General features: G+C 45.0%; 1 protein-coding gene across 2 annotated transcripts in view; it reads left to right on the top strand.

The window, feature by feature from the left end:
- UBE4B (ubiquitination factor E4B) overlaps positions 1 to 23,671 on the top strand; it is an 87,454-nt gene that overhangs the window by 2,679 nt on the left and 61,104 nt on the right. For both annotated transcript variants that reach the window (XM_079777452.1, XM_079777451.1), the window contains exon 2: positions 22,638 to 22,824. In XM_079777452.1, the coding sequence (XP_079633578.1) occupies positions 22,638 to 22,824 (187 nt within the window). The remainder of the gene's footprint in view (positions 1 to 22,637; positions 22,825 to 23,671) is intronic.

Raw genomic sequence — 23,671 nt, 5'->3', positions numbered from 1 at the left:
ACATTCATTTAGTGGTTAGAAAATAATACACTTATGGGCTGAGACTGGTTTGGCTCAGTGGATAGAGCATCAGCCTGTGGACTGAAAGGTCCCAGGTTTGATTCCGGTCAAGGGCATGTACCTTGGTTGCGGGCACATCCCCAGTGGGGGGTGTGCAGGAGGCAGCTGATCGATGTTTCTAACTCTCTATTTCTCTCCCTTCCTCTCTATAAAAAATCAATTAAATATATTTTAAAAAAATAATACACTTACGTTACTAAAAATTCAAACATACATCTCAGGGTGAAATCAAGCAAGACAGTGATCTTTCAATCTAAGATAGGGAGTCAGGCAAGGCAGAGTTTCATCTTTTTATAACAAAATGAAAATGTATGAGGATATCGTCCATGAAAAATAGAGGCTGCTCTAACCAGACTGGTAGCTCTAGAAGATTTTACATCCTGGCACTTTTTGGTCTCTCATAGATCACCTTGCGTTCTTGTACTTTTCTTCTCTTGTGCTTTCTAAGTAGAGTCCTTCCTTAACTTCATTGATGCTCCTTCTATGTATAGCGCACGGCAGGGAATTCATTGCTCTGCGGAGCAGATCCATGACTCAGTTCATCCTGTTCGTGAGCCTACATTCCAAAGGGTCATTATTTACATTATACTCATTCTGCGCCCTGCTCAGGTGTTGTTTTTCATATACCAAACTGGTGCTGTGAGTAGGGCAGGTATTTTAAACTGTTTTCAACTGTGGGGATGAGATTGCATTGAAATGATTCGCTTTTTCTTTTTCTTTTGTTAAATCTTTATGACCTGGTTCATCTTCAAGATGGCTGGCTGGGGTTTAGGGTGTGGTCAAGGTTCGAGAAGAGTGTTAAGTCTTCCCTCTCAAATGTAGAATATGGGACTGATAATGTAAAAACATTCAAACCCGTAAAGAATTTTTGTGAGTTTATTTGAGCCAAACTGTCAACAATTGCTGGGAAGCAGAATCTCAATAGATTGGGATAATGCTCCGGAGAATGGCGTGTTTTTTTTGTTTTGTTTTGTTTTTACCTAATTTTATACTTTTCAATCAAAGGAGGAGACATAGGTGGGTTACAGGAAATCTATTGGTGATAGATTAGGGAGGTGGGAGAAAGCAAATCGGGTAAACCTCTGGGATTGAATAAAAAGTAAAATGATAGACACATTACTTAGGTGGGTACAGGACAATTAATAGTCAACAGTTAACATGATAACAATAACAAGGGAGGAATTTATGGTTTCTGTCCTGGCACCCAAGATCATTTGGGTGTACCCTGAGGGGTCCAGAAAAAAAGTGAAATTACCAGTTACCTTGACATTTCAATGGTATGTTATTATAGATGCAAAAAGACAGTAAGCTCAGTCAAGGTAAAAATTGACCTTGTCAGGGAAGATACCGGCCTAGGAGTTGACTACCCACCATAACTGCCCTTAGTTAAAGTTTAATTTCAGCCCATCCTTTGTGGTCACCCTAGGTCCTGGAGTTTGCAAGACCGCCATGCAGGCCTCCCCTGAGCTTGTCAGGGTAGCATGTGGCCCCTTTCGTCCACAGGACCTTGAACTTTTAGTCACACTGTCTAAGTGGAACAGGACTGACATTTAAAAAATATATATATTTTTTATTGATTTCAGAGAGGAAGGGAGAGGGGAGAGAGAGAGAAACAATGATGTGAGAGAATCATTGATCGGCTGCCTCTTGCACTCCCCCTGCTAGGGGTAGAGTCCACAACCCAGGCATGTGCCCTTGACTGAAATCGAACCCAGGACCCTTCAGTCTGCAGGTCGACGCTCTGTCCACTGAGCCAAACCAGCTAGGGTAAGGGACTGATATTTTAAAAAAAACCTCTATTGAAAGTATTACATTGACCCCCTTCTAGCCCATCCCAGGCCTCCACCACCCTATTGTTTGTGTCAATGGGTTATGCATTTACACATACAAGTTCTTTGGTTGATCTCTTCCCATGCCTTCCTCTGAGATTCGATAGTCAGGGACCGACATTTATTAACAGCTTAGAGGCCTGCTCTGTGCCAGGCTCTTTGCCACCATCGTCTCATTTGATAAAGACTACAATCTAGGAGGTCCTTCACTTTCCCTTATTTTATAGGTGTGGCAGCGGAGGTTTAGATTAAATCATTTGTCCATAGTGACCTGGCTTAGAAGTGATGGAGTTGGAGTTCAAACCCAGCGTTCCTAATCTAAAAGCTCTTTTTATTACATTTTACTGCTTAACAACTGGCAATAAATACATCACAACTTCTATATAAACTAGAGGCCCGGTGCACGAAATTCGTACACGGGTAGGGTCCCTAGGCCTGGCCAGTGATCAGGGCCGATCTGTGCAGCGACCGGCAGGGCCCCCACTGGCACCTGCCTTGGCTGGCCTGGCGCCGCCTGCTTGTTGGTCGCCTCCCTCTGTGGGGTGACTGGTGGGACAATTGGGGGGCCCCCGCTGGCACCTGCCTTGGCTGGTCTGGGGCCTGCGGGCTGGGGCAGCTCCTGACTTGAGTGTCTGCCCCCTGGGGGTCAGTGCGTGTCATAGCGACCTGTCGTTCCACCATTTGGTCGATTCGCATATTAGGCTTTTATTATAAAGGATATCCTAACATGCGTGATCTGCACAGTTTTTCTGTAGAATGCATGATACAATCCAATTTATAGTCTTTCTTGGTACTGACTTTCATCACGCCCCTCCAGAATTGTTCATTCAACAAACATTTTTTTAAAAGATGCTGTGGCCTGGCCAGCGTGGCTCAGTGGTTGAGCGTCACCCTATGAGCTAGGAGGTCATGGTTTGATTCCCGGTCAGGGCACATGCCCAGGTTGTGGGCTTGATCCCCAGTGTAGGCATGCAGGAGGCAACCGATCAGAGATTCTCTTTTATCATTGATGTTTCTATCTCTCTCTCCCTTCCTCTCTGAAATCAATAAAAATATTAAAAAAAAAAAAAGATGCTGTGTATTCCCAGCAGTGTGTTAGGTAAGTTAGGAGAAAGACAGTCCTTTTTCTTAAATTATAATTTAACAAGTGGATGGGGAAGAGATGGAGGTAGGTAGGTAGGTAGGTAGGTAGGTAGATAGATAGATAGATAGGAATCTCACAGTAGCAGTACCAGGTGCTCACTACTGTGGTGCTATGGACAAGACACCAGGGGACCCTGGTGGGCAGTGTTGGTGGAGACTTACAAGAAAAAATGATGCTCATGCTGAGCAGTAGTTGCCGGGAAGGGCCCTTGGAACTGGCTGGGACACAGGACCAGGAAGAGCGAGCGGTGGTGGGACTGCAGACAGGTTTTGCCGGGGGGAGCCAGATCTTGGAGGGTTTTCAGAAATGCTTAGGAGTTTCAACTTTGTCAGTAAGACTGTGGGCAGCCTTTGAGGGATCTTAAGGCTTGGCAAGGGGGTAGAAGGTGGATTGGTGGGAGGTGGCTGCAGGCTGGGAGGCTCTGTTGCTCTCGAGGAGTGAGGCGGTGGGGTCCAAAGTAAGGCACTGGCAGTGGGTATGGAGGAGGCACTCATCAGAAATATCCAGGATCTGAGTTAACCCACTTCGAATGATCAGTTTGATGTGAAGGGGGTGGGGGTGGGGAAGGGGTAAAGAAGAATGGAGTTCTTGCCGAAACCGGTTTGGCTCAGTGAATAGAGCGTCGGCCTGCGGACTGAAAGGTCCCAGGTTCGATTCCGGTCAAGGGCATGTACATCGGTTGCGGGCACATCCCTGGTAGGGGGTGTGCAGGAGGCAGCTGATCGATGTTTCTCTATCATCGATGTTTCTAGCTCTCTATCCCTCTCCCTTCCTCTCTGTAAAAAATCAATAATATATATATATATATATATATATATATATATATATATATATATATATAAAAAGAATTGAGTTCTTGGTTTCTAGCTTGGAGAAGGATGGGTGGGCGGGAGTGGGGGGGGATGGAGGAACCAGGAAATCCAGACAAGGAACAGATTTTGGAGATGCAGGTGAGTTCATTTAGACCAGGCGTCCTCAAACTACGGCCCGCGGGCCACATGCGGGTGTTTTTGCTGTTTTGTTTTTTTACTTCAAAATAAGATATGTGCAGTGTGCATAGGAATTTGTTCATAGTTTTTTTTAAACTATAGTCCGGCCCTCCAACGGTCTGAGGGACAGTGAACTGGCCCCCTGTTTAAAAAGTTGGAGGACCCCTGGTTTAGAGCTTTCAAAGATGAGCCAACATGGAGATTCCCCTCCCTGGCCTTTCTACTCTAACATCTCCATCTTTTTTTTTTCTTAATTTAATATGTTTTTACTGATTTTAGAGAGAGGAAGGGAGAGGGATAGAGGATAGAGAGATAGAAACATCTATCAGCTGCCTCCTGCACGCCCCCTACTGGGGATCAAGCCCACACCTGGGGCATGTGCCTTGACTGGTAATTGAACCCGGTGACCTCTTGGTTCATGGGTCAACACTCAACCACTGAGTACACTGGCCTGGCAAACATCTCCTTTTTTTTTTAAAATCTCACCTGAGAATATGTTGAGAGAGAGAGAGAGAGAGAGAGAGAGAGAGAGAGAGAGAGAGAGAGATAGAGATAGATAGATAGATAGATATAAGAGAGAAATATCAATCAGTTGCCTCTAGTACGGAACCCGGCTGGGGATAGAACCCGAAACCTAGGTGTGGGCCCTGATCGGAAATCGAACCAGCAACCTTTCGGTGTGTGGGACGACACTCCAGCTCGCTGAGCCACCTGGCCAGGGCAGACGTCTCCATCTCTAAGACCTTTTCTTCCTTTGTGACCGACCTCAGAACTTCAGCTCGCTTTTCCCAGGTGGATGGTTGCTGCCACCACTTTATAGCCAGGATCCCTCGTCAGTCCTGGTGGGAGTGTGGGATGCAGCTTCTCAGGCCCCTTCTCCTCTCCTTCTGTTCAGTTTAGCCAAGAGACGGAGGATGATAGTGACATCAGACGTCACTTATTGAGCTCTTAATAAGTGCTAAGCACTTAACTTGCTCAGCAAGGCTGGTATTATTATCCCCATTTTAAAGATAAGACTGAGGCTAATAGAAATTAATAATTAATCGAAAGGCACATGACTAATAAGCAGTAGAACCTGGATGCTAACCCAAGAGTTCTTAATCCCTTTACTAAACTACCTGCAAAACAGAAATAACCTGAGCAAGTTTTACTGTTTATAGCAGTTTTTGTTGTTGTTAATCCTCACACAAGGATATTTTTCCATTGATTTTTAGAGAGGGTGGAAGGGAGGGGGAGAGACAGAGAAAGAGAGAAACCTCGATATGAGAAAGACATATCGATTGGTTGCCTCCCGCATACACCCCGACCAGGGCCGGGGATTGAGCTGCAACTTAGGTATGTGCCTAAGTTGACTGGAATCGAACCCGGGACCCCTCAGTCTGAGGGCTGATGCTCTATCCACTGAGCCAGACTGGCTAGGGAAGCATTTATTGTTCCTTTTGAGATGGGCAGTGGAAGCCCTGGTTATTGCTAAGGGTGGGGCCCATCAAATACCCTCTGCTCTTGTGGGGGAAGAAGAGAGAAAGACGTCTGACCAGGCCTGTGGTCCTCAGGTCTTTGCTCTGTAGAGTGCAGTTTCTCTCAGGGCTCTTACAGTGAGTCCCGGTGGAGACGTCTTCCTGCTCATGCGAGGGCATTTACTGCCTACTTGCTGCGGGTCAGACATCACCCGAGCCCTGCTTGCCTGGAGCTTCATTCCAGGCAGAGGACACATGAAAAACATCCTGTACACCTGCGCTGTCACTTGGCAATCAGTACCACGAAGGAGGATAAAGCCGGCTAAAGAGATGGAGAGCAGTGGTGCGTGTGGAGTGTGTGCAGTTTGGGGAGGTGGCTTTTGAACGGGAATTTAAGACGCCAGAGAGCCATCTGGGGGGAAGAGTGTTCCCAGGAGCCGGGAACAGCAGCGACCAGGGGTGCATCCTTGATCTGCTCCAGGAACAACAAATGTGCTTGGAGGCCGAGGTGGTTGGAGCCTCCTTAGCAAGGGCACAGGGCCGGGGAGGAAGTGATTCATTATTTTGTAGCAAAATTTACTGAGTTCTTGTCACTGGGTTTCAGTCAGTTCTGAACCCCCCCTCCTTTTTTCACATTTCGGCATCTTTGAAATGGGGACGCTTCTTACAGTGGTGTGATCACCATGGCCAGGTGGCAGTTGGGTCACCGGTGTCATTTCCTGTTTATGTGCGAACCTGGTTATACCTGTTCAGGTTATCGCCCCCTCAGCTGAGTGCTACCTGTGTTTCATTTTGTTGCTATTTTAAATGCATTCAAACAAATTACCCTTGGATTAGCAATGAGAGCAAATGTTACTTAGTATGAGGAAAGGAATGGAAACTACTAGGCAGTCCACCTGATGTTAGTAAGGAACTACTACTGTTTGTTATTGGAGGAATGACTGCAATTTCATATCCTCTTGCAAAGCAACAACCAAGTGCATTAGGGAGCTTTAGACAGGCAGACTCCCACAAGTCTGTGAAGCTGTGCCACATTTTGCAACTGAACATGCAATTAGAAGGATTACCTTTCACACCCAGACCATCAGCTGAAGGTCAAAGACACTCCACATTCCTCAGAAAGAAATTTCAGCCCTAACCGGTTTGGCTCAGTGGATCAAGCATTGGCCTGTGGACTGAAGGGTCTCGGGTTGGATTCCAATCAGGGGCACGTACCTTGGTTGCAGGCTCGATCCCCAGTCAGGGTGAGTGCTGGAGCAACCAATCAATATCTCTTCACATTGATGTTTCTCTCTTTCTATTTCTCCCCTCCCTTCCACTCTCTATAAAAATCAATGGAGACAATATTCTCCTGTGAGGATTAACAACAACAACAACAACAACAACAAAAGAAAGCAATTTCAGAGCAGTGAGAAGCTGGTGAAATGATTGCTGCTCTGTTGTTAAGGCATTTTGTTGTAGTTTAATGGGCAGTATGTTTTTTCTTGGTGATGCAAAAAATAATGGGGCAGCTCACAATCAGTGACATCTTATATTTGATGAAACACAGTGTACGCACAGCATTGTTCTAGACCCCATTTTCACATTTCAGCATCTTTGCAATGGGGATGCTTCTTTTTTTTTAAAGTTTTTTTTTAATATATATATTTTATTGATTTTTTACAGAGAGGAAGGGAGAGGGATAGAGAGTTAGAAACATCGATGAGAGAGAAACATCGATCAGCCGCCTCCTGCACACCCCCCACTGGGGATGTGCTCGCAACCAAGGCACATGCCCTTGACCGGAATCGAACCCTGGACCCTTCAGTCCGCAGGCCGACACTCTGTCCACTGAGCCAAACCGGTTAGGGCAGGGGATGCTTCTTATAATGGTGTCACCACCATTGGCCAGGCGGCAGTGGTGACACAGGCAGTCCTAATTGTATGTTCAGTTGCAAAGTGTGACACAGCCCCACAGACCTGTGGGTTTCCGCCTGTCTATAAACAACACAGGCAGAAATCCCTGCCGTCACGGGGCTTACATTCTGAGTTATGTTTTAAAAGAATCCCTCTGGCGGCTGTGAAGAGAATAAATAAAGGGGAAAGAGTGAAAGCAGAGAGAACGCCGAGGACCGTTACAGGACCAGGGTCAGTGGTGGAGAAGGGGAGAAAGGCTCAGATAGCGGATGGCCAGCTATGTTGTGGGCAGAGCCAGTAGGGTTGGGTGATGGGGTGGGTATGGGCTGGGGAGGAGCAGTCGAGAATGGCCACGAGTTGAGCTGTCGTTGGGTGGACCATGGCAGCAGAGTCATGCAGTGGTAGCTGCCTAAACGAAACAGACGCTGGTTTCCCTCTAAATAGAAGCCTGGGCAGGAGGCGGGGGCTGCTGTGGCGGCTCCAGGCCCAGCAGGGGCCCGGGCGCCTTCTGTCTTGTACCAACTCTCCCAACATACGGCTTCCATCTCTTGGGCCATGTCTGTGTGCGCCCTGCCCGGCGGGGAGAGCGGGGAGGGGAAGGAGAAGCCATGCTCCTTCTCTTTAGTGGCACAGCTTGCAAGTGGCTCCGATCACTTCTGCTCACCTCCCACCGGCCAGAACCTGAGTCACGTGGCCACGGCTACTGCCAGGAGGCGAAGTGCACTGTGACCGGGTAACCATATGTGCAGCTACAAGTTCCCTTAAGGAAGGGGAGAACAGTCTAGCCCTTTCTTTCTAAGCCCTTCTTCCCAAATGGGGAGCACTCTGCACCTTCCCAAAGGAGACAACCCCCAGTCACCTTCAGAGCCCAGAATCTCCGGGTGGTACACAGAGTGGGCAAAACTAGGTTTACAGTTGTAACAAATAAATAATGCAATAATTAATAAATAATAATACAGGAATAAACTCTGTGTTTTGTGTACTTGCAACTGTAAACCTACTTTTGTCCCACTCATTACAGTCCAGGAATCTTTAGATTAAAATACAAGTTATCTGCCTGGCCAGTGTGGCTCAGTGGTTAAGCGTCGACCTATGAACCAGGAGGTCACAGTTCAATTCCTGGTTGGGGGTCATGCCCAGGTTGCAGGCTTGATCCCCATTGTGGGGCATGCAGGAGACAGCAGATTAATGATTCTCTTTCATCATTGATGTTCCTCTCTCTCTCTCTCCCCCCCCTCCCTTCCTCTCGGAAATCAATAAAAATATATTAAAAAATAAAATACAAGTTATCTGCTGTCCCCCTCCCCAGCATGTAGTGTGGTGGAGCAGGTTAGGAAGATGGAAATAAGAACTCGCAGCTGGAAAAGGAAAGCGTGGGTATGCAGACCCCTAACTGGTCCATAGCCGTTGTCAGCTCCTGCCAGGCTGCGTGTGGGCTCCCTGCCTGGCAGCCGTGGGCGTTCCTGGCAGCCTGGTCAGCAGCCCTGGGCTGCTCTCTGGCGGGAATTCCCTTGTCCCTTGCACTCGGGAAGGTCTTCAGGGTCTGTTTGCCTCTGGAGCCGGACCCTGGAGAATATCCCCTGCGGGCTGAACAGGTTCTGCAGCTTGCTTCCTGCTGGATGCTGACTGAGGTGGCCTTTCAACCCTGCTGAGCCCGGATTACTAGGCTCTGAGTAAACCTAGACTGGAGACCATGCACACGCCTCAGGCACATCTGTGTTCCCTCTCATCCCTGCGTGCAAATCAGCTAGCTGTCGCTTGAGTCTGTCTCATTCTTGTGGGACTTCTTGCTTAACGTGGCAAGAAGCCAGTAAGCACCCAAATTCTGAGCTGCTCAACCAGTTTCCCTAGAATTACAGGCGTGTTGGCATGCGGGCTGTTTTCTAAGGTGTCACAGGTTTTACCAAATGTTTTACTGTGGCCTAACAAGGGACAGACATTCCTCCTGCAGTGTCTGTCCCTGTGCTGGTCCCTAAGCCTTTGCCACGTAAATTCTATTAAGATCGGGAGCTCCAACATAATAATGGCTTAAACAAGATAGAGGCTTACTTTTTAACCCTTTATTTAAATCATTTTTTAATCTTTCAGTTACAGTTGACATACAATATTCGTTTCAGTGATTAGACATTATATAACTTACTAAGTGATCATCCCGATAAATCTCGCATCCACCTGACACCATACATAGTTATTAGAATACTAGAGGCCCGATGCACAAAAATTGTGCAAGAGTAGGCCTTCCTTCCCCTGGCTGCCGGCACCGGCTTCCCTCTGGCACCCGGGACCTGGGCTTGCTTCCCTCCAGCCACCCTCAGGCACCGGGGACCCGAACTGGCTCCCCTCCGGCCACCCGCAGGCACCTGGGACCTGGGCTGGCTGCCTGCAGGCACCAGGACCTGGGCTGGCTCCCCCTCCAGCCGCCCTTAGGCACCGGGGCCCCGGGCTGGTTCCCCTCTGGCCACCCGCAGGCACCAGGACCCGGGCTAGCTCCCCTCCGGCCACCTGCAGGCACCTGGGACTTGGGCTTCCCTCTGGCTCCAGCTTCGTCCAGAAGGACATTCAAAATGACGTCCGGTCTAATTAGCATATTACCCTTTTATTATTATAGATTATTGACTATATTCCTTATACTGTACTTTATATCCCCATGACTATTCTGTAACAACCATTTTGTACTTTTAAAAAATATCCTTGGGGTGGGGGTGGGCTGGAGGGGGTCAATGGGGAAAAAAGGGAGACATGTAATAATTTCAACAATAAAGAATTATTTAAAAAAAATCCTGCCCAAGAATATGTTTAGAGGGAGGGAGGGAAGGAGAGAGAGAGAGAGAGAGAGAGAGAGAGAGAGAGAGAGAGAGAGAGAGAGAAACATTGATGTGGGAGAGAAACATCGGTCAGTTGCCTCCTGAATGTGCCCTGACAGGGATTGAATCTGCCATCTTGTGGTATACAGGAGGACACTCCAACCAACTGAGCCACCCAGCCAGGGCACAGGTATTCTTTTGAAATTGATTGTAAAAATATTAGAACCCTTGGAGAGAAAACGGAAGATGGTGAAAAACCTCTGATAGTGGTGTGTACTTGCTGGCCTCAAAGGTTTTGCAATTATCAGAGTCAGCCAATTGTGTGACCCCAGACTCTCCTAAACATTTTGAGAGTCAGCAGAAGCTGAAGGAGGAGAAGGCGGGAGAAGTAGGAAGAGCAGAAAAGGTGTCTGATGAAAATTACTTCTGGTACTGATCACACTGCCCTGGGGTTGTCTGCTTGCTTGCATATTTCCTCTTGCAGTATAAGCTCCTGACTAGTCTTCACTGTTTCTTTTTATCCAGCTCTTAGCACAGGGCTTGGCACAGAATGACCCACAAAAGATATTTGTTAAATGGCCTGAGTTGAATACAGTGTGTCTTCATTTGACTCTTAATTTTTATGTTGCAATAAGTTCTTTTGTTGTTGTTACCGTTACATTTAAGTTGCATTAGTTAAGTTAAAGTAGGCACTTGAAAGAAACATTAAGTCACAGTTGTAATTCATAGTCAGGTATAGCTGGGTTTTATTTCGACCAACCAGTTGAATGACCCTGGGCGAAATATTTAACCCAGTGGTCGGCAAACTGCGGCTTGCGAGTCACATGCGGCTCTTTGGCCCCTTGAGTGTGGCTCTTCCACAAAATACCACGTGCGGGCGCGCACGTACAGTGCGATTGAAACTTCGTGGCCCATGCTCAGAAGTCGGTTTTCGGCCTGGGCGAGTTTTATTTTGAAGAAGTGGCGTTAGAAGAAGTTTAACAAATTTGGCTCTCAAAAGAAATTTCAATCGTTGTACTATTGATATTTGGCTCTGTTGACTAATGAGTTTGCTGACCACTGATTTAACCTTTTTGAGCCTCGGTTTCCTTACTTGTAAAATGGGGTTTCGAATACTTGTCTCAGGGCTTTGATCTACAGATTAATTACCGAGTGGCAGTGAACCCTAAGATGCCTGAAGCACTGCCTGGCCGAGTGGATTCCTGGGACAGATCAGCTGTCTTTCCAGAGGAAGAGTGAACTGTACGTAATTAGAATTTCAATTGGTGCCCATATAACATTTAAGAAACCCTTTGCAGGTAATCATGCCAAGAGCATGAAGGCAGTGTCTGCCTGGTTAAGGCAGCAGAGATGCCCGGGCTTGTGTGAAAGGTGTTGGAATCCTCTCTCTCTCCCCTTTACTTCCCGAGGTCTCTTCCCTCCCAGGGGCCACCTTCCGTATGAAGGCACACTGTCACCACTTGTCAGGTCTCCCATTTTCTAAAGCCTGGAGTGATCAGGGGCCAGAATCTACTCAGGGGTGAAGGTGGAGCAAGGAGGTTTGAAAGGAAGGGAATTGGACAGGTGGGACCTGAGGAGCCCCAGGAAAAACATGCTGCATAGCAGAACGAAACTCAAGGTGACTCAGATCTGCTCAAATCCGATCACTTATTTTGCCTTCTGAAGGGATTGTTTTCCTGCCGGGCTGGGGACACGGTGCCGGGTGGGGGTGGGGGGGTGGGGTGGAGACGTGCTGGATTGGTTGTGTTAATTGCTTCCCAGCTGCCATAGCTTTAGCTTCTTGTCCATTTCTTTGAAGACAGTAGTCAGGCTGGGGAAAGAGGGGTCTTTGGGGTCCTAGTATTGAGGAGTGTCAGCCTTGACTTAATTCGCTTTCTAATTAATCATTACGAGACAATTCAGTGCACATTGTTTCTTTGCTTCCTGTCCGTGTTTGGTATAGATTCCAGATGTGGAATAGTCCTGGTAATTTAATGAGTTGAATTTTCTGACTAGATGTGGTAGCACTTTGCTCATGGACCTTTTTGGGAACCGAATTCTTAGGATTTCCAAGCAAGTCATACTGAGCACCTGGCATCTGCCACTCACCTGCAGCCACGTCAGGTCAGGGGCTTTTATTTGGTCAGACCCTGTGTCTGTACTTGTCGTTGGGACCAGCTTCCCGGGCAAGTGGCCTGGACTCACAAGGGCCCACGCTTGCTTTCATGCTCTGCGGTTGCTGTCTTGCAAGTCTGAACACATTTTGAGCAAGAGGCTCTGCATTCTCATTTGGCTCCAGGCCCCGGAAATTCTGTAGCTGGTCCTGCTTGCCGCTGACTTTCTCTGTGCAAGTGGACATGCCTGGGTAGAGTTTGACTAGATCCCAAGATTGTAGAAAACCACACGGAAGCTCACCAGAGAGAGATTCTTCCTGTTTTTATGGAGAAAATATTAGTGTGTGTCTGACTGTAATGCCATGTCATTAATAGAATTTCTTGAAAATTTTAACAGGTTTCTTTGCATATGTGATATCGAATCTTTGGTTAATTAACTTTATCAAATAGATTCACTTTTTAAAAAATCTGGAGTTTTTTTATTTTTCCTTTCTTTTTTATTTTTTCTTAAAATCAAGAGTTTTGACATACAGGCATTTACTTCCATATTATCTTTTTCATTTTGTACATCTTATTTCTCCAATCTCAGTAAAATTTCTTTTGTATTTTATCCAGGGTAATATATTTTGGTAATATTCTTACAGTGTGAACACTTACTTTCATGAAGTATGAATTGTGTTTAAAACTATAGCTCATGTTGGTTTTAGAATTTAAAAGTGTTATCCAGCCTTGCCAGTGTGGCTCAGTGGTTGAGCATCGATCTATGGAGGTCACGGTTTGAGTCCCGGTCAGGGCACATGCCCAGGTTGTGGGCTCGAGCCCCAGTGTGGGACATGCAGGAGCCAGCTGATCAGTGATTCTCTCTCATCATTGATGTTTCTATTCCTCTTACCCTTTCCCTTCCTCTCTGAAATTATAAAAATATACATATTTTTAAAATGTTATCCAATGGCTAGTTTTCTATAGTATTAGTATTCATTTATAAATACTTATTTGTGATGGCCAGTCAGGTATTATGATTGACCAAAAATAATCCTGTGCAGATTACTAATTTTAAAAAACATACATTTAATCTTAGAGATGGAAACATTCTGTATATGGATGTCCTAGTGAGGAAATTTCTGAGAGGGAAATGGAAAGTAATGCAAAATTTAACCTTTTGCACTCGGATGTCGAGTGTGACGGTTATTGAATGTATTAATAATTTGAAATATAAAAAAATCCAAATAAATAAGTTTGTATGAAAAGGAACTCCAGTTTTTTATTCTACTGCCGCGCTTTGTAAAATCTGGGGTATTTAAAAAATTAAATCCCGAGTAGAATAAAGGAATCGAGAAAAAAGCAAGCGAGTGCAAAGGGTTAAAAATATCTAGCAATCTTTCTAATCTAGCAGAACATAAAAAGTTTGGTGTGATTTGATTTATATTATACTCATACTAGTGGCCCGGTGCACGGATTCGTGCACATTGAAAGGAAATTAATTAGAAGAAATATTTTAATATCGCTGTTTGCCATTTCTCTATAATAGAAGTGTCAGAGATGAAAAAAATTAGTAAAATGTATATGAAAATAATATACAAATTGATTAGTAAGTAATCAATAACAACATGGTATAACAACAAAGACAGGACATAAAAACATTGATAAAAACAATGACTGATAAATTGATTAAGCTTATTCTAATATCTCCCTGTATACCACATTAAGAGTAAAAACACTTTCAGAGTGCTTGACTAATTTCCCTTGCAATGAAGTATTTACAACTTTAACTTTAATATCACTCGCTCTTCGAACTTGAGAGAAAGCAACATATAACTGACCATGTCCGAAAATGGGTTCAGGTAGGAATATTCCTACTCTGTCTAGAGTTTGTCCTTGTGATTTATTAATAGTCATCACAAATGCTCGCATCATGGGAAACTATCTTCGAATTAATTTAGATGTGAGGCCAGTGTCAGACGGGGACAAATCAATTCTTGGAATCAGAACAACCTCTCCTTCCGCAGGTCCTGTTAATACTTCAGCTTCGATTATGTTAGGTTGCAATCTTTTGTGCCAATAGTTGATCTTCAGACATATTCTATTGACGACTGCACTTTCTTTCAGCTTCAGAATGTTAAAAACAACCAAATTCATGATCGACAATGACAGATCGAAACACACACATGCGATTGGCGCTGGCGAGAGCGTTATATGTATCGCACATGTGCGAGTCAACGTTTATTTTTATTTATTTATTTATTTATTTATTTATTTTTAATATATTTTATTGATTTTTTACAGAGAGGAAGGAAGAGGGACAGAGAGTTAGAAACATCGATGAGAGAGAAACATCGATCAGCTGCCTCCTGCACACCTCCTACTGGGGATGTGCCCACAACCCAAGGTACATGCCCTTGACCGGAATCGAACCTGGGACCTTTCAGTCCACAGGCTGACGCTCTATCCACCAATCCAAACCAGTCAGGAGCAACGTTTATTTTTAAATTGCCAGTGCGTGTCATATATACCGGCTGGTCAGTCAGACGGTCGGATGGACGGATGGTCAGTTGGTCACTTAGCCTTTTAAAAAATAGAGAATTGTCATGCTCAGGGTATTGAGAGAGAAGAACATTCAGAACAAAGCAGACAATAAATATTTTTTGAAGCAAGATGAAGGAAAGAGTTAAAAATGCTAAATTTTTTTAAAAGCCCTTTTCTTACTGTATGTAGATCCATCAGAGGAATTGATACTTTGGTTTCAGCAGTAATATTTAAAGATGTCAACCCAGGCTGCACAGGGAAACAATGCACAGCCCCTTTGAACGTTGAATGTCAGTTGTGCAGAGCAGCGCCGTGGTGTCACTTAGGGCTTTTTGTTTTAGGTTTGTGCTTGGTGACCGTTAATTGATTAATTAACCTTTTACTTTTACACAACATCTTTTACCTATGATACAGAACAGGCATCCTTTCCCTGGATTTCATCAACAGAAGTGTCACTTTTTTCCCCCCTGAAGGACGACTTGGGGTCCTTGGGTGGTCATCTGTAAGGGCTTTTGTTTGCTCGTTCACTTTTACTTTGTACAGATGGCCTCACACTCAAAAAGTTTGGTGATTTCTGATCTAGGGAATTGTGAATAAAGTAGTCTTTTGCCTTGAGATGTTGTGATTAGAATGGCAATTATATAATTGTTTCATGTGCATTAGAAATTATGTGAAGGGACACGAAAGATGGGGGAAAATAGAAGTTTCTTAAGTATCATTTCCACTTTCATTTATGCATGATTTGCACTAATAATAATATCCATTGTAATTTAAATTGTAATTTAAAATGCCCAAAGGGAATTACTGCATGTGCCCTTTTTCAAACTGCTTTTTAAGAAATATATATATTTTATTGATTTTTTACAGAGAGGAAGGGAGAGGGACAGAGAGCTAGAAACATCGATGAGAGAGAAACATTGATCAGCCGCTTCCTGCACACCCCCCTCTGGGGATGTGTTCACAACCAAGGCACGTGCCCTTGACCGGAATTGAACCCGGGACCCTTCAGTCCACAGGCTGATGCTCTATCCACTAAGCCAAACTGGCTTCGGCATCAAACTGCTTTTTAAACTCGGTTTTAAAAAATTGTGGTAAAATACATATAATATAAATATATACCTCCTTTAAAGCAGGAGATATTGAAGTGAATAGGAAATAGATTGTTTTCTTTTAAACATTACTGAGCTCTATATAGATGGATGAATGATGGGGTTGGGTGGGTAGAAGGAAGGAATGAGAGATGGATGGATAGATGGGTGAATGAATGGATGGGTATAGATGGGGGAATGGATGGATGGATGTGGATGGGTGGGTGGGTGGATGGATTTATGGATGTGGATGGGTGTGTAACCTCTCTATGAAGCAATAACACATGCCCCCAAGTGCCTCCTTTGTGACTTTTCTATTCCACTGTATCTTGTGCAGACTGTATCATGCTGCATTTTAATTGTTGATTTTCTTCTATGTCTTTTCCCATTGGATCTCGAACTGCTTGAGGGTGGGGATTATGACTCAACTTGTTGTCCTATCTTTAGTGCCTGCTACGGTGCCTGGTGCAAAGTAGACACTTAATAAACCAAGAAAGGACTGCATTTGCGGGGCAAGAATATGTTCATGAAGTGTCTTTCCCCCCCCTTTTATTTACTAGTACTTTATGTATCTTGAACCTGAAAATGGAAACGTTCTTTATTTTAATATACACACTCATCAAAGAGGGAGTTCACCACTGCTCGAATGTTGTTAGAGTGTGACTATAATCTCTGCAATACTAACATGCTATACATAAATTCATTTATTCATAACTAATAATGCACAAGCGCGTGCCATCAGGGGAGTAAGGTTGCCTCTATTTGCAAGTCACTGCACCTCAGAAGGGATTTTCTGCTGCGAGATCACTGGGGTACGGTTAAGGTCGTGCACTCCCCAGTGAGACTGACTACATTCGCATCTATTCTGTAGCTGAGTTCAGTTTCCTCCCGTATAAAATGGGAAAAGAAATTATACATCTCTTTGGGTTATTAGCTATATATATATATGTGAACCCCTTAGAACAGCAGCTGGCACCTGATAAGGCTAGGTCATGCTACTCATTATATTCTTCTGTCTTAGGCCATCCAGCAGCCGAAGTAGTTGTCCGTGACCAACCAGGGCAGCTGTAGTATCAAAATGCTGAGTTAGCTTCTCTTTGCAGGCGAGTTGGTGATGGGATTGTACTGAGAAGTAAGGAGACATTTACTTGTGTTCAGGTCAAACCTTTGAAGGAGAATTTAAGTCATTCTTGCTATAATGTTAGGATTGAAGGAAAAGGCATTCTTCCACATTTGGGGCCTCTTATCTAGGATGGCAGTGGTAGACTGAGGTTAATATATTTTCAAAATGGGAGGCAGTGTAAGCAGCAGGACTTTTGGAGCTTTTAAATGAAAATTAATTTAAAATTACAATTTTTTAAAAGGTAACTGCTGGTGGATTTTATTTATTTTTATTTTTTAAATTTGTGTTTTGTTTTGTTTTTAATATATTTTATTGATTTTTTACAGAGAGGAAGGGAGAGGGATAGAGAGTTAGAAACATCGATCAGCTGCCTCCTGCATACCCCCTACTGGGATTGTGCCCACAACCAAGGTACATGCCCTTGACCGGAATCGAACTTGGGACCTTTCAGTCCGCAGGCTGACGCTCTATCCACTGAGCCAAATCGGTTTCGGCTGCTGGTGGATTTTAGATTGCAGAACTGTGGTGTTCAGATTTGAATGCATTTGTTTTGGGATGTATTTTGGGCTTACATACAGGCATATTGTGAAATTGTCATAGCATTTTGTAAGTTTTAGATATGGCCAGTTATTAAAAAAAATAAAACCACAATAATAATTAAAATAGGAGCTCTCTCTAGAAGAAGACCATTCCAACGAGTAAATATTGGAAAGCGTTTTTCTTTGTTGGGATTTATTTTCTTAGTAGAAAAGTAAGATGCTTTGGTAGAATGACTGTTTACTAACTTGAAAACAATGCTTTTTGGATTTATTCCCCCCCCCCCCGCCCCCAAGTGCTAAACGTAAGAGGACCAGCTTGGCCCATCCTGTCTTAGCTTCTGCCTCGTGTCCCCAGTGTCCCTTGCTGTTTGTTTTTTTAATTAATTTATTTATTGTTTAAGGTATTACAAATAGTAGTACATATGTCTCCTTCCCCCCACATTGCCCATTGACCTCTCCCCGCCCTCTCCTACCGCCCCCCGCACTTGCCCTCTACCCCCCCCCCCCCCCCCCCGCGCACACACACACAGTGTCTTGTGTCTATCGGTTGTGCTTATATGCATGCATACAAGTCCTTCTGTCTTGAATCTATTTTTAGTGAATCAGAAATGTGAGGGTAGGACATGCTACATTAGGATTGAACAGTTCTGGGGAAAGCCCTGTTTTAATGTCATTTGCGAAGGAAGCACTGAAATAGTCAAGACAAGAAAACTTTAGAAATAAGATTTCATTATTAGTATATTTGGGTTGACTTGTGGTTTAGGACAGAAGTTGAGGAATTGAAGTTCCTTTTTTTATGCTTTTGGTGTTTTCTCTCTGTGACATCGGGGGAAACAAACTTTTTAAAAAAAGTACTTTTGCTTTACTTAAAAGACATTATATCAGTCTTATGCTTAGTGTAAAAAAGCAGAGTAAGCACAGAGAAAAATGTTTAATAATATTTTGGTATGTTGGGGCTATTCTTAGTTTGTGTCCCATATGTTCTGTTTGTGATAAAATTGGACGATTAAAGTCTCTTAATAGTTCAGTGAATTTGACAGGCCTTTATGCCTGCAGTTGCTCAGAACCATTCTCTTGGGAGGCTCCTGTCCAGATGTTCCCAGGGTCCTTTGCTGAACCAGTTCAAAGTCACCACCATTGTAGAAAGTGGTCAGTCCACTGAAGGGCGTGGCTGCTGTGGGCAGCCCCGAGCACTGCCCAGTCATGGCTGTTCTTCTCTTAACAGTAGGTCTTTACGATGGGGAGTCAGGACCGGTCCTCCCAGTTCATGTGTGCATGGACCTGCCTCTGTCCCTTACTGCATTCCTCCATCTCCCTTAACAGTCCACAGGATAGTTCACAAAGTCTGAGTCTTCATTCTTTTTTAAAACCTGTGCTTGTAGAGTGGAGGGGGTAGGGGTTGGGAAATACCAGCATGATGGAGATTTTTCTTCTCGGAAAACTTCCTTTTCTTCCTTCAAGCCCGCATTGCAGTGAGCCAGGACATTTATCTATGTTTATGTCAACCGAGAACATCTGAAGCTAACATCTCAGGCTGAACTTGGCACCCAGCGTTAAAGTGACTTCACGTTTTACCCAAAGATGATAGTGTTATTCAGTAAACTTTATGTGCAATGCGTTTTCTAGACGTTTCCATGTCTTCTTTCATTCACGCAGCAGATGTTTAAAGAGCACCTACTGTGTGCCCTGCACTCTTCTAGGCACTGAGGGGACATCAGAACAACACTGAGAAAAGTCCTTGTCTTAAGAAACGTGCTGTGGGGGGTGGTGAGTAAGCACACGAAGAGCGTCACAGATGCAGTAGCCGTGGAGGTAGGAGCCGCGGGGTGGAGAACAGGCGAGGGTGGTGGTTTCTCAGGGCTCCATGAGGAAGGCACCGTTCTTATCCCCGGGGACAGAAGCGGAACGGAAGCACAAAGGTTAAGCGACTTATCTTGAAACTACCTCGGTAGTAGGTAGTAAAGGTTGAATTTGACTTTGAAGTCAAGCATGAGCTAAATTTAACCGCCTCTCAGGTACTGAAACTTAATTCTGAGCAAATTTCCAAATGCTGGTTTCCATGAAAATTTAGTCTGTCTTCACCAGGCCTTCTGTTGTATTGGTGTGTATACCCGGACACATTTTAAAATATTAAAATACTGCCCTAATTTCAGAATGTATCCCAAATTGACCACGCACCACGATCTTCACAGCCACCCACCCTAGTCCCAGCCGTCACCCATCCTCTCCCAGACTGCGGCAGTGGCCGCCCAGTATCTCTGCCTGCGCCCCCCCAGTTTATTCTCCATCGCAGCCAAAACAAAAACGTAAAAGCGTAAGCAAATCACTTTCTGTTCAGAGCCCTTTGGTGGTTCCCGGAGCCAGAGCTTATTCTGTATAGGCCAGTGGTCGGCAAACTGTGGCTCGTGAGCCACATGCGGCTCTTTGGCCCCTTGAGTGCGGCTCTTCCACAAAATACCACGCGCGGGCGCGCACGGACAGTGCGATGGAAACTTCGTGGCCCATGCGCAGAAGTCGGTTCTCGGCTCTCCAAAGAAATTTCAGTCGTTGTCCTGTTGGTATTTGGCTCTGTGGACTGATGTGTTTGCGGACCACTGGGCTAGGGGAACAGAGTAAGACGGTGAGTAAGAAAGAAGTATTTGCAGTCCATGAGGAGTGCGCGGAGGCCGGGAACAGGGCCGTGGCACCAGCTGAGGGTGGCCCGGAGGCTGTGCTAGAGGCCCTGGCGGGGAAGGCCGGCAGGTGACTTTCAGCTGAGAGCGGAAGGAGGAGGGAGAACCAGCCCTGCCAGGAATGAGAGAAAGTGCTCCTAGGCCAGAGATTAGATAAGTTTACGATGTGCTAGTAAATGTCAGAGGGCCCGTGGCTGCCGTGGAGGCCGTGCCCGGAGGCGGCCGCGGGCCCTGGAGGGCGCGGCGAGGGCTGTTAGCCCAGGTGCAGCGGAGCCGCTGCCGGTGGACGCGGGGAGAGTGACCCGTGTCTAAAGGATTCCTGTGATTGCCGTGTGGACAGAGGGTGGGAGGAGGGACTATGACAACATGCTTTCCTGTCACTCGGGGTTTTATTCTGTACTTAGAAGATTTTTAAAATCCCCCTGGTCCGTGGCAGCCACCATTTTGCTTTCTGTCTCTGAATTCAGCTAGTCCGGGCACCTCCTGTGGAAGGAAGCACACAGCAGTTGTCTTTGTGCCTGGCTTCTGTCACATGACATAATGTCCTCAGAGTTCGCCATGCTGTAGTGTACGTCAGAATTTCCTTCCTTTTTTGTTTTTAAATATATTTTATTGATTTTTTACAAAGAGGGAGAGAGAGTTAGAAACATCGATGAGAGAGAAACATCGATCAGCTGCCTCTTGCACACCCCCCACTGGGGATGTGCCCGCAACCAAGGTACATGCCCTTGACTGGAATCAAACCTGGGACCCTTCAGTCCGCAGGCCGACGCTCTATCCACTGAGCCAAACCGGTTTCGGCCTTTTTTGTTTTTTGTTTTTAAATATATTTTATTAATTTTTTTACAGAGAAGAAGGGAGAGAGATAGCAAGCTAGAAACATCAATGAGAGAGAAACATCAACCAGCTGCCTCCTGCACACCCCTTACCGGGGATGTGCCCGCAACCAAGGTACATGCTCTTGACTGGAATCAAACCTGGGACCCTTCAGTCCGCAGGCCGACGCTCTATCCACTGAGCCAAACTGGTTAGGGCAGAATGTCCTTCCTTTTTCAGGCTGAATAATATTCCATTGTACGGACACACCACCTTTTATTTATCCATTTATCTGTTGATGGACACTCGGGCTGCTTCCACCTCATGGCTGTTGGGAATAGTGCTGTTGTGAACACAGATGACCACATACCCGTTCGAGCCCCTGCTTTCATTTTTCGTAGAAGTTCCTGGTTAGCTGTCTTGCAGCAGGGACACATGGAGGGCTTCTGAGCGTGGGGTCAAGAGTCAGGATGCCATGGCGTCTGAATAGTACAAGGAGCAGATTTCCTACAATGTTACAATGACAGACAGCCTCTTAGTTCAGATGAGGTCCCTCCCTGATAACGTTTGTCACAATGTAATGTGTCCCCTTCCTTATTCCGAATGGAAAGAGTGTGTGAGCAGCCTGGTTGCTTTGCTTCTCTGAGGCCTGCTTAGAGCCGGAAGCCTGGTCGTCGTCGTGCGTCCTCGGGGCCTGGGACCGCAGGTGGTCAGTGAGAGGTATTGACTGGTTAGGAATTCAGTGACTCTCAACATGGGGGATATCTAATTTTGTAATCTAGATTTATAATATCTTCATAACTCTGGGATATTAGTATAAGGAAGAAGTTGTAGATTACATTTTTATTGAAATTAAGAAAAACTAATCATTCTGCTCTAGAACGTGATAAGTAAAATTTGTGTCTTAGTATAACTTTTGTTACTTTCTGTCATTATTTGAGTGATTAAAATGGCCATGTTATATAGTTTTATTAAAATAACAACAAGCTTTAGTGTGTTTAAAAGTGTGGTGTGCTAATTGTAAATTCACAAAATCAGTCAAGAAAGTGTGATAAATAGATAAGATGAGTAAGATGCAGTTTTATTTATTTGTGTGTGTGTGAGTGTGTGAAAATGTGTTTATTCTACCTTCACATCTAATTTATTATTTGATTTGGGGTAGAATTTAGGAATTAAAACACATTTTAAAAATATTTTTAATTGATTTCAGAGAGAAAGGGAGAGATAGAAACATCACTGATGAGGCAGAAGCATACATCTGCTGCCTCCTGTACGCCCCACACTGGGGATGGAGCTTGCAACCTGGGCTGTGCCCTGACCAGGAATCCAGCTGTGACCTTCTGGTTCATAGGTCGATGCTCAACCACTGAGCCATGCCGGCTGGGTGGAATTAAAATAATTTTTAAGCTGCAGTTTTTAAAAAGGGAGGTGATGGCTTGCAGAAATACTGGTACACTGAGTTAATACTTTCCTCAAATGGGTACTTTATTCTCAAGACATATTTAGTTGTTCAGCCCTAATGTGGTTACTGATAACGCTGATGTTCCTCTCCGGCAGACCAGCGTTCCTGCTGTTTATTTACATTTGCCCTTTTCCCCACTTAGATCCGGCGGAGGCGCCTGGCTCGACTTGCTGGTGGACAGACCTCCCAACCGACCACCCCGCTCACCTCTCCCCAGAGGGAGAACCCTCCGGGGCCCCCTATAGCGGCATCAGCCCCCGGCCCCTCCCAGAGTCTTGGTCTCAATGTCCACAACATGACCCCAGCTACCTCCCCAATAGGTGCATCAGGTAAGCCTCTCTTCAGACCTGGCTGTGTTTAGCATTCTAATCATAGCTTCTTATTAGCTTATAGTGTTGACATTTCCACAACAGGGTACAATAAATTGGACAGCAACTTTTTTAAATCCTGCAAGCCATAGTTTAGAACTTGAGATTATTACAGCATGCTTTGTTAATGTCGACTCATTTTGATAGTGATCTGTGAAAACTAACTGTTTTCCTTTCCATAACATCGTTTTTTCCAAACAGGGTCAGGTCTTATCTTTGATGGCGAAGTGATTAAGACTATATTTGTTTCTGCTGATGTGATGAGTTTGGTTGATGCTTTTAAGATAAAATCATCTGAAAGTATGAGATTGAAATAATGGTCAAAGTAATAAGCCTCTAATTATGGATTTCCTTGTTTACATTGGCATAGAATGCTTTCTCTGAATTTTCAGGCCATAAAAGTTTGTCTGGTATGATGTTTTAGGGCTATCTTATTGACAATTACTTAGCTAACAAAAGGTTTATTTCCTTTTTTTTTTTTTTAATATATTCTTATTGATTTCAGAGAGGAAGGGAGAGGAGAGATAGAAACATCCTATATAATAATCCTATATAATAAAGAGGTAATATGCAAATTGACCATCACTCCAACACACAAGATGGCCGCACCCATGTGGTCAAAGATGGCCACCCCCATGTAGACACAAGATGGCCAGCAAGGGAGGGCAGTTGGGAGGGTCCAGGCCTGCAAGAGAGGGCAGTTGCGGGGGGCGGATCAGGCCAGCAGGGGAGGGCAGTTGGGGGTGACCAGGCCAGCAGGGAAGGGCAGTTAGGGGTGACCAGGCCAGCAGGTGAAGGCAGTTGCGGG

This window comes from Cnephaeus nilssonii, assembly GCF_951640355.1.
Source record: "Cnephaeus nilssonii genome assembly, chromosome: 7".
NCBI lineage: Eukaryota > Metazoa > Chordata > Mammalia > Chiroptera > Vespertilionidae > Cnephaeus > Cnephaeus nilssonii.
Note: the sequence above shows the minus strand (reverse complement) of the source record. Positions and strands in the feature narration are given on the sequence as shown.